Source organism: Triticum aestivum, chromosome 7B, assembly GCF_018294505.1.
Source record: "Triticum aestivum cultivar Chinese Spring chromosome 7B, IWGSC CS RefSeq v2.1, whole genome shotgun sequence".
In the NCBI taxonomy this organism is placed as follows: Eukaryota; Viridiplantae; Streptophyta; class Magnoliopsida; order Poales; family Poaceae; genus Triticum; species Triticum aestivum.
In genome coordinates, this window is record NC_057813.1 from 761,209,491 (window position 1) to 761,220,858 (window position 11,368).

The 11,368-nt window shown below is 45.8% G+C and overlaps 1 protein-coding gene across 1 annotated transcript; it reads left to right on the plus strand.

Moving 5' to 3' along the window:
- Positions 1-1,014: 1,014 nt before the first annotated feature.
- Positions 1,015-11,063, plus strand: LOC123158826 (formin-like protein 5). The gene is made up of 3 exons (XM_044576660.1): positions 1,015-1,175; positions 8,128-8,834; positions 10,198-11,063. Exons 1-3 carry the CDS (start codon positions 1,015-1,017, stop codon positions 10,338-10,340), a joined length of 1,011 nt encoding a protein of 336 aa, XP_044432595.1. The 3' UTR covers positions 10,341-11,063.
- Positions 11,064-11,368: the final 305 nt, after the last annotated feature.

Genomic DNA, 11,368 nt, shown 5'->3' on the forward strand with positions numbered 1-11,368 from the left:
GAAGGTGCTCATAGGGGTAGGGTGTGCGTATGTGCGCTCATAGGGATGAGTGTATGCGCGTGTATATGAGCGCTTGTGTCTGTACTGATGCTCAAAATATGTTTTTTCTTAAATATGCATGAGTGTGCATATCATTCTATAAAGAAGAGGAGAAAAGACTTCCCATCAGTCCCACAAGTTTAGAACGGTAATTACACGGCTATTGCTGACCACATCCGCCTTTACATGAAGCAACTACTCTCTTAGTACCCACCTTGCTAGACCCGCGAACACTCCGTGTCGGTCCCCTCTCAAGAGTCCTGCTTGCCTCTAAAATTATGGATCTGTCAGAGAAACTCAGAAGCGGAGGGAAGCACGTCGTCAAAGACGATAACATTCCGGTGCCCGAACGATCGAGTCTTCACGTTTGTATGCAGCTGCACTGCACAGCCTCCACTCTCGTGCCGAGGAGCAAGAACTAATGTAGTGCGGTCGCACTCATGTCTGGTCCAATGTCTTCTTCACAGGCTGCGTTCTTCAGAGCTGTTCTCATCAATCTCATTCTCTTGGGAACCCTGTCATATATCAGCGATGCAAGCTCACTGATGCGGAAGCCCTGCAGCCATTAGTCCTCCCAGAAAAATGTTCCTTGCCAGTCTCCCACGAGTACGGCTGGACGCTCGAGCGAGCTTTTTGGCTCGGCCCGAAACTCGCTTCAGCTTGGCCCGACTCAGCTCGGCCCGATAAGGAAATAGGGCGAGCCGAGCTGCAACTTTCGGCCCGTTGGGCGAGCGAGCCGAGCAGGTTTTCGCTCGGTCCAGCTCGGTGGCTCATTTCGCTGCCAACGATTTTTTTTAGGGAATTTGCAGCCCAGTACAGCAGCCAACACGAGCAGCCCAAGCCCACTGCAAAGCATTCCCCGAGTACTCCAGGGACCCGATGCCGGCCTCCTCTGCTCCAGAAATTCTCCCATGCCGCTAGGGTTTGTGCCGCGCGGCGCCGCCGCTCTTGCCGTCCTCCTCGCTGTCACGCCCGATGCCGGTCGTCACGCCCGACACTGGAGGGCTCGCTCTCGGCATCGACGGCGAACGTGCCCTTTCGTCGCCGCGTTGGACGCCGTGGTACGTTGCTCACATGGGCCTAGCCAAGCTTCTGCTGCCGTCCCCAGCGTCTGCAGCACTTTTGTCGCCGCCAATGTACGTTGCTCACATGGGCCTGGCCAAGATTCACGCTCACGCACACATCGCCGGCTAGTAGGCACACAGTATGCACATGCGCTGTTACCTGTATGTATATACTGCACAGGCGTAGACACACATAGCAATTCACACGCGAGCTGATCGGGCTGGACCGAGCAAGAGGCTAAACGAGCCGAGCCTCTTGAAGTAGGCTCGTTCAACCAGCGAGCCGAGCCGAGCTGGGCTCGCTGTAGGCGAGCCAAAGCTAGGCGCGGACTGACCTCGGCTCGTGTCCAGCCCTACCCACAAGATCCCTAGCCGCCACATGGAACAGAGCCACCGAATCCTTTGGCACCGAGATAGGGAGACCTGACCATGTTGTTAACATGTCCGTTCTCTAGAGTCAAGGCCATCTTGCTTGCAATGCCGTGTTTAGCCAACGAAGATTTGGGATGGCCGATCCGGCAGCCCACTTAGGTCAACAGACAATATCCCATGCAACAATGCAGCTTCCTCTGTTGGGCTCCTTTCCACACCAACCAAAGGAATCCTCTGCAAATCCCGATCAACACTGCTAATGTCTTGGGAGGCAAGTCCGGTGCAAGCATAGTGTTTATGGGGATGGCGCTTACCGTGTCGCCGTCAAGCCATGGCGGCGGATCTGTCCGATTGAAAAGGCTGAGATTTAATTCAGAAGACAAAGTCTTCACCTTATTCTCCTTGATCTAAGATCACTTAGACCTTTCCCAATCACTCGTGGTAAATTTCCAAGGAAGCCTTCAGAAACCTTCACAAACTCTTTCCCCGGCAATCAATAATTGACTCTTGGATGCTTAGAACATAATGCTTAACCTCTTAGAAGATCATAGTATTCAATGGTAATAAATCTTCAATTCACACAGAACACAATCTTCGGTAATGTTAAATCACTTCGGCTCTAGGTTTTGGGTTTTTCCTCACTTAGGATTCGATCAGGTTCTCCATAGGATGGATTTTTCTAGATGACACTTGTCATGCAATAACTCGGAACAGCTAACCACCAAATGATGTTCGGGGATAGATATTTATAGCCCGGCCGCAACCCAAGGTGAAATGACCAATAAGGCCCTTCCAATCTGACCATTGATAGGGTCAGATATACCTGCCAACTGGCACCCTCACAACAACTTTCCAAACATTCAAACTGTCAATTTCTTCATGGTAGAAAAACCACACTGGCAATCACTCGTGAGGACATTGTCGATAGCGTCTCAAAGAACTTCATCTCTAAAGCTGAAGAAAATAAACTCTACTGCATGAGATTTTAGAAGTCTTCACTCGAAGAAATAGGATAGGTTCCCTATGACTCGTTAACAATGCAGGTCCTCCCTGAAATCGAATACGCATCTGCCTCCCGGGTCTCTCCACCTGGCGACTCTGGAGGCCTTCCCAGCCGCCGCTCGAGAGGCCACCCGATCCTCCTCCCTTTCTCCCGCCGCCGCCAGAGGACGCCGCCGGCTTGCGCCCGTAGGCCGACGGCGGTGGCGGGGGCTCTTCCTCCCTCCCGCGTCTCAGGGGTGGCGGGGCTCCAACATGCGTGGAGGTGTGGCCGATCTAGAAGCGGCGGCGATGGCTTCGACAGCGGCGGCGGTCGGCCCTGCCTTGGGCCACAGGCGGCTGGCCTGGATCGGGCGGCGGCGCGATGCGGTCTTCGGCGGCATGCCATCTGGCTTTAGATCGGCGACGGCGTCGAGGGCCTGGTGGACTGCTTGGCGACACATGGCAGATCTGTTCTGGCCGGTGTAGCTAGTGGTGGTGGTCATCTTCTTCATCGGAGGTGGCCGGCCAGAGGCTTGGTGATTCGATCTCGAGATCCATCATCTAGCCCCAGCAGCGAGTTGGGGAGACATGGTTGCCGGTGAAAACCGAGCTGACGGCAAGCGATGGCGGCGTTCTACACCGTTACCTTGATGAAGGCATCGTCGTGTAACTACTGTCGACCCACTCGTGCTGCTCCGGGGGAAACCCTAGGACCTGGTGTTCCAGATCGGACGATGGCGGCATTGCGGTGTCGTTTCTCTCTTGGGAGCATCGTTTGTGGAGCAGAGCTGGAAGTCAGAGGCAGGAGGTGGAGCGGCTTTGTCTTGCGCGGAGCTTCGGTGGAGATGTCAAGTCATGCCTGGCCGACAGGTGCTACGCTTTGTCATGCCTAATCGGCAGGTGCTACGCACGACAGATCTTCCAAAGACTTCAAGCTGTGTCGGCTGGTGGTACTTGGCAGCATGGTGCTGAGGTGTATCAGTGGCGACCGCGACATGCTCAGCTGTTTGCGCGCAGGGAGGAGGTGCCGTTGGGCGCCATGGTGGTGTCGACGATAGCTGGACCGAGCAAGGTTGATGCATCAGTACAGTTCTGAAGATGGATCGGTGGCAGTTGGCGGCGGCGGCCTATGAGAGCATGCCGGACCGGTGAGACCCATGCCCGGCAGGCGTCCTGGATGGGACCTCAGGTCTTAGATGTTAGGTTTGGCTGCGATGTCTGTTCGGTATTAGGCCCAGCTATCTGCGCCCCTTCATCAACTGGATAGATGTAGCGACGATTTGTTGCTCAGACGACGGCTTTAATCTTACTATTGTATTACTTTGTAAGGTCTTGTGAGAATAATTAATAAAGTAGCCGTATGCATCGCCCAGATGCAGAGGACGGGGGTCATCCTCCTTTTCTAAAAAAAAATGACTCGTTAACAATATGGTGTATCACCTAGACCCCGTTAATAATACTAACGGTGTTCCCTATGACTCAGTTAAGAAGAAAAAGAACTATTAGAAGACAGAGTCTTCATTTTCCAATTATTTGGGCTATTTCTTTAAGGGTACACCAATTCTCTATGTATTCCATGAATTTTAGGGGTTAACTTTGATGGTTAAACCAAATCTTCAGGGACTATTCTCCTGTGTACACCCACAAATACATTAGTCCCTTAACCATTTTGTTGTTAGTACTTCAAAACCACAAAGCAGACACAAGCTACACGTACAGATCACTAGAGAAATGAGAGAATGAGCACATAAATCGATTTGGAAAGTTCCAAAAAATATTTTGGGTGATATGTGCATTGATCATCGGCTTCTAGTGGCTGAACTCTGCCACGACTGAGGTCTTGACGTCCTCCTTGAACTCCACCCTGAGATGCTTGAGAAGCTCCACGATATCCTCCTTCGTGACGGGCTCCATCGCATCCCGATGTAGTCGATCTGCTTTCTGTGGACGGTTCTCGATGATGCACAAGAAGGAAGAATTGCTGGCTTAATATACCAAGTGTTAACTACTCAGCAGGATCTCTATTCCTGTCGCTCGAATTGGTGGAACAGAGTAGGCAAATTGTCTGATTACAATGAGGATACAAGCATAAGTGTGCTAAAACACGATAGCAAGAAGGGGATTAGTTCAGAGCCAAGGGTGGGAAGTAGGTAGCCGGCGCCGTCCTTTCCTGATCGATTTTTTTATTACTCTCCTCTTGGGATCCCAACTTCTTATACCAGAGCCCTGGGCCCACTCCAAGCCGGTAACGTTCTGGTTGGTCTTCCACGCACGGTTGATAGTTCTGCGGCACGGTCCAGTATTCGGAGTGGGCTGCTGTTGGGCCTCCACGGGAACAGTGTTGACAGAGCAGAGCGTGGTGATTTGGGGCTCGGTCTCCCATCAGTACGGAATATAAAGAAAAAAGAAAACTAAAATCATGTCTAGATGTTTAGAAAAACAAAACAATTCCACATGCATGTTGCTATATTTCCAGGTCTATCTAAATCGTCTCTTTTTTGCAACCCTTATTCAGGAAAACATGTTTCATTGAGTGTACAGAAAAAAAAGGCAAATATCGTACAAGTCTAACCCTAATAGTGAAGTCATGAAAACATACAATTCAAACTTGGTACATATCTGACACTGGTTGGAAAGCACAATTAGCATGTGTCGTGCACTATATATATATATATATATATATATATATATATATATATATATATATATATATATATATATATATATATATATATATATATACTGATAGATCGAGGTGATATTATTACTACTAGCAAAAGGGCCCGTGTGTTGCAACGGGAGAAAAAAAAACCATAATTTCCAATGGCCATGATCATATTTTGGTGCATCAACGAGGTAAACAATCATGCACATTTTTTTAAGCTCATGAACATAATTAAAATCATGCACATTTTACAAATTCAGTAACATTTTTACAAATTTTCAAACATTTTCTCCAATAACGAACATTTTTTGAATTTGTGAACATTTTATACTATTTGCAAGAAAATAATAACATTGTGAACATTTTTTGAATAATTTTCGTGACTCGGCGAACACTTCTAGAATGGAACAATTTTTTAAATTCTCAAACATTTATTGATTTCGCAAACATTTTTTAATATTTAACAAACAATTTTGAAATGCATGATCATTTTTTGAATCAGCGAACATTTTATGAATAAAGTCATGAAAAGTTTTGTAATTTTTATGATATTTTTCCATTCATGAACATTTTTTTGAATTGGCGGTTTTTTTTTCAAATTGGTGAACATTTTTTGATTCCCGAACATTCATTTCCAAAATTTCGAACATGTTTTGAATAAGCCATTTTTTATAAAATTATAAACATTTTTTAATCCAAAGCATTTTATGATTTATTAAACCTTTTAGTTCAAATTTTTCATTCGCTTTAATTTCCGCATCCTTTTTGCAGGCCCAAGTTATTTAATAAAGCAGAAAAAACGAAAAGGTAAAATAAAATAAAAAATATAAAAAGAAATTAAAAAACCGGCCGCCCGGACATGAATCGGCCCGAAGAGGCGCGCTGCGTCTTCTCCCAGCAGTGCACACATCGCAGAATAGTAGGTCTCTACTGCAGGAGCCGGCCCAAGCGGGGGATTACCTGTGTGAAATATTCTTGTTATGACCTATAGGTGACACTGGTGGGTAATACTTTATAATTTTGTGGGCAATTTCCGTGACGTGCCGCAAGATGCAATAGAACCTTTATTATTAGGTATAGACAAGGAAAAATGCCTGTGCGTTGCAACGAGAGAAAAATAATATCTAAACATTCCTCACATCCCCGCACACACTCTTCCACGTCCTCTACGTGAACAGAACGCCCGATCTATATTGTCGCTTATCCTCCTTCTTTCCATCGTCGGCCCGCAAGATCTTGATAGTGGTGGGGTTGGTCGGCATGGTGGCGACTACCCAACTGGTGCCTTTTTTTCTCCGGGTCCGCCTCTGTCTTGGAGTTGTTGGTGCGTCCTCATCTGGTTACTACATGGCGATTTTCGAGGCACGGTTGCTTCGACCACTCTCTCCTATGATGAGGTAACCGAATGGATTACTAATTGCAATCCATAAATTTTGTTTGATTGACATAATTAGCGCATAATCACGCATGAATGTCCCTTCATAATTAGGGTTTATTCTCTTCGACTATTTTTGTGCTCACGTGCCCACCATTTTTATTAATTAGAGCAAAATCAGCATATTCTCTTTAATTAGCACATGTCCACAATTTCTTCACTTATAAGCTATATCCAACCAGCATAAAGTTACCTCCGACAATAATTTGTGGAGTACCGCGTTCTACACATGATTCTCGAGGCAACTTCCTTATTATCAAAAACCCTTCTTATTTCCAGACAACTTAGAGACATATAAAAACTGGTGCGATTTAGTATAAAATCCCAAGGTGGCATTGTTCCTATCATAATTGTAGGCTAGCTGAGTTGGCTTTGTTCGTCGACAAAATAGGGAAGGTTCATAATTCAATCCTCTCGCGCCCTGTTTTTTGCTGCTTGCCAGTGTGACAGAAAAAGAAATGTGTGGTACGCCCAATTGGAGATAAACGAAAAAAATGGGGAACTACATGTGAAATGGACGGAACAAAATATATATGTATATTTTTCCTTTTCTTGGGGCAGTTGTGTGGGAGTTACTATAAAAACAACGGGTTAAACGATCGAACACATGATCTTAAAGACTCGGCCACGTGCTGCTAGCCATGGCAACGAACACCTACTGCTAACCAATAGCCAACGCGGATATTTAAGAACATACGGCAACGTCAGATTTATAAAAGAAAATGCTTTTAAATATGAGTTGTCGAATACTCTTGGAAAAGTGAACATTTTTCGAAGTTACGGACAATGTTTTTAATAATCCGTCCATTTAAAAAAACATGAACAAAATTTGAAAGGACATCATTTTTTGAAGACATGAACCTTTTATGAAAACACAAAATTTTTTTGAAGTAGTGACCAACTTCTGAAAATGTAACATGTTTTGAACATTCAGAACAATTTATAAAATTTGTTTTTAAATGCGGACATTTTTTTGAATTTGTGAACACTTTACTAAAACATGAATATTTTTCGAAATTGGAATACTTTTAAAAATCCAAACAATTTTGGAAAACACAAAAAAATTTGGAAAAAATTTGAATGTCCTGAATATCGAAAAAAGTTCAGAACGGGAAGAAATTAGTTTTTCCAAAAAAATTAAAAAATGGAACACAATATTGTAATTCTAAACATTCTTGTAAAAAAAATTAAAATTAAAACTCTGAACTTTTTTGAAAAGTTTTAATTAGGAAATGAGGTCAATTAATTTTGGAAGGAAAACCGAAACGGGTCGGCACGGTTTTGTGCACCCTGTGTGGAACTCTGACTATCGGCCGCATTGGGTGTCAAATAGAGGTTTTGCAACTTCATGAGCAGGAAAAAAAGTGGGCTGATGGCTTGGTCACAGCGTGTGTGGCCCAAGTACGAAAATCTGGAGTGCTTCAATAAAAAAACAGACGGACGCATAAAAATTTAGTACCGCCTCGGATAAAAAAAAAAACTGCAACGGTGAATCGATGAAAAAATTGAAGAAATGCACGTTACTTTATATATATATATATAGGGCTGGACTATTCTGTTACCGGTAACAGAATATTATTCTGTTACCATCTGCCCCTATATACGCATTGGATCTGGACAAACCACCGCCGTGGACCGAACCTTATCTACCTAGACGCTCAGCCACTCCCTCCCTACCCACGCGCTGCCGGCGCCGACCGCCGCCCATCCCTACCCGCGCGTTGCCGGCGCCGGACCCCGGCCCCTCACTACCCGCGCACTGCCGGCGCCGGACCCCCGCCCCTCACTACCCGCACGCTGCCGGCGCCGGACCCCCCCCCCCCCCCCCCCCTCACTACCCACGCGCTACCGCCGCCGGCTGGCCGCCCCAGCATACCCACGCGCTACCGCCGCCGGCCCCTCCCTACCCGCGCGCTACCGCCACCGTCCTCTGCGACGCCGCCGCGTCTGTCGTCGTCCTCCGTCGCCCAGCCAGCCTCCTCCTTCCGGGTCGCCGGCGACCTCTCCAGCTTGCCACCACAACCTTCCCCTCCCCCTGGCGCGCCGCGGGGACCTCCCCTTCATCCAGCGCGCGGCTGTGTCAACTTGCTTGAGCTCCGCCGCCCGCCTCCCGACCTCCATCAGTCATCTGCCACCGAACTGACGCCCCCTTCTCCCAGGAATCACCGCCGTCGGTACTTGCTTCCTGCGCCCCGCCGCCGCCCAGGGACCCAACGCGCCGCCGCTCCTCTGATTCTGCTCCCCGGCTCTGCTTGCAATTCTTCCGCCGACACCAATGGTCAGCACCCCAACCTTCCTTTTTCTCTCGATCTCACTTCGTTGCTGCTCTGCATGAAGCAAAACGAATGTGTTTTATAGGATTTGCTATATATGCGTACACCTTTGTAGGTTTTTTCTGTTCAAATTTTGCTAGCAAAACAAGATTTGTCACAGTTCAAAATAAATAGTGAATTCAGTTAGCTGATAAGAAATAAATCAACTATATGTGTGCACACTGCACTGGCAATTCCATAGAAAAATCCAGCAGTTTGCTAAACAAAAAATTCACACACATGGCTCTGGAAAATCATTGATCAGGTAAAGTTCAGTTCAGACCACACTACCTGGGCATATTATAGATAATATTTGCAATGTCCTAAATTCTCCCACTCTCTGGAAACAAAGTAGCAGAAAAGGATGTGAAAAGGTGTAAAGTTCAATTCTTCTACATGCATAAGTCCGAAGATTGTCGTAGAGAGAGTTCAAGTGTGGCTTCATGAAAAGATGTGGGTTTCTATTAGTAATTTGGCAGAAGCTGTACTTGATTTTGTGGAGCTTTATTGAAAAATTATGTTTGTGGACATGTACTCTCGTTTGATATCACAAATAGGAGCACAAAACCAGAGGAGCAACTTGAGCTGATGCTGCCACTACTTTTCACTTGTGCCTTGATGCTGCTTAATTCCATCTTGTGCTTATTCTGCGCACAACTTATTGCTCTATAGGTGCTTGTCAAAATGCGTATGGGAACCAAATATTTTTCCGCTTTTTTTTTGGTATAACCGTGCAAAAATGAATTAGCTTTTTTGAGAGCTACAGGTCACAATGCCTGAAATTCTTATATGATTGCATCAGTTCAGACTCGAGGATACAATAAGTTCGGAGTTCAAGTTTCAAAATTCTGCAAGTTTGGATATATCATCTAGATAAGTTCAACGAAAAATTGTGCAAGTTTGGTGCGTGTGCTGTTACAAATCTTAATTCATATACAATCCATCTAGAAGAGAATATTTGGTAAGTACAATTTTATACCCGAAACAGAAAGTGTAACATAGGGGAGGGAATGAAGTGAAGCTTGGTCTCAATTGATTTGAGACATCCTTTTTTTTTTAGTATCAGCACCTTGGCTACCCATTCAAGTAATCACAAAGACAATCATGGACGACAACGGGCCTACAGCAGCTATGGTTTTAGTCAAGTGTTTCAAAAATGCACAGTACTACTTTGTATGCTTCACTCTTTGTCGTGGGAAGGTGACTAAAGCTCCATATTGCAATTTCACTAGACTATCCGGATTTCATTTAGTGTTCAAAATTAAATACTTTCTTGTCCAGTCATACTAGTACTGATGAATATCAAGTTGACGTTGTGCTCGGCCATAGGCCTGCCCTTTCTCTCTCCCTTTGGTTCGAGGAGCAGCAACTGCTGGCCTGCAGTGCCGCCATCTGAAGACAGGGGAGATGGCCATAATTCCCTTATGGTAATTATGCTGGTGCGGAACCTTCCGAGCGCACGGCAGCCTTGACCGTCCAAGTTGAGCACTGGGCGCCGTCCGAGTAGATCACCGCGCCTCGTCCAAGTTCCCATCTAATGTTGAATAATATATCGCTGAGTGCTATTGACGGTCAGTTACTTCTTCCTTTCATGCTGCACATGTGAACTGAAAACTGTAGAAAAGAGAGTTTAGTATGTTTTGGAGAGCTTAATTTCCCAAGTGGCAAATTTGATCTGTACCAGTAAGTACATGATTAATATTTTATAATATGTGTGGTTCCAGTAAGTACATGAGTAATGAAAATGTGTGGTTCCAGTAAGTACATGAGTAAGTACATGGACGTGGAGGACTTGGAGGACCACTGCCCCTAGTCCCTACAACTCAGACGATGACCCGGTCTACTCCAAGCTCGCAGCATGCTCGCAATCCTTGTTTTCTGCTTTCTACAACAACAGGCACGGGCAGTAGGATTCCCATGCTGCTGGCACCACCGTGGTTGATGACGTGTTGCTACGGCGGTGGCACCGACAGACCGAGGGTCAGCTCCAATAAAAATCAATTAATTTGCATGAAGAAGATGCGCCAAGTTGTGATATCCACACGCTGGAGAGTATCTATAGCTACGTACAGTGTTAAGTTATTTGGGTTTTATTTCCACTTGTCAGATTATTTCAACCACATCCGTTGTTTGTCTTATCTCCTTCATGCGTACCATGTAGGATATATTTTTGGCATAATAATTTCAAGTTCTCATTCTAACGGGCATTTATGAAGACTTACTTAACCAATCTCTGTAATACTTTCAGTCAGCGAGTTACCTGAACACGTTGGATTTTTGTGGCGTGCGTGCTGCTTTCTCTCAAGTTTTAGTAACCACCATCTTCATCCATCTTGTTGCAGTGCATGGCCATACATGCTTCCGTGGAGTTTACCAACGGTGTGAGAGTTACTAAAAACTGTGTATTTATTGGCTAGCACAGCCCACCTGGTACACTCCCTTCCAGGGGGATCCTGCGAATAGAGCAGGCGAGGTACGATGAGTGTCTACTTTAGGTTCC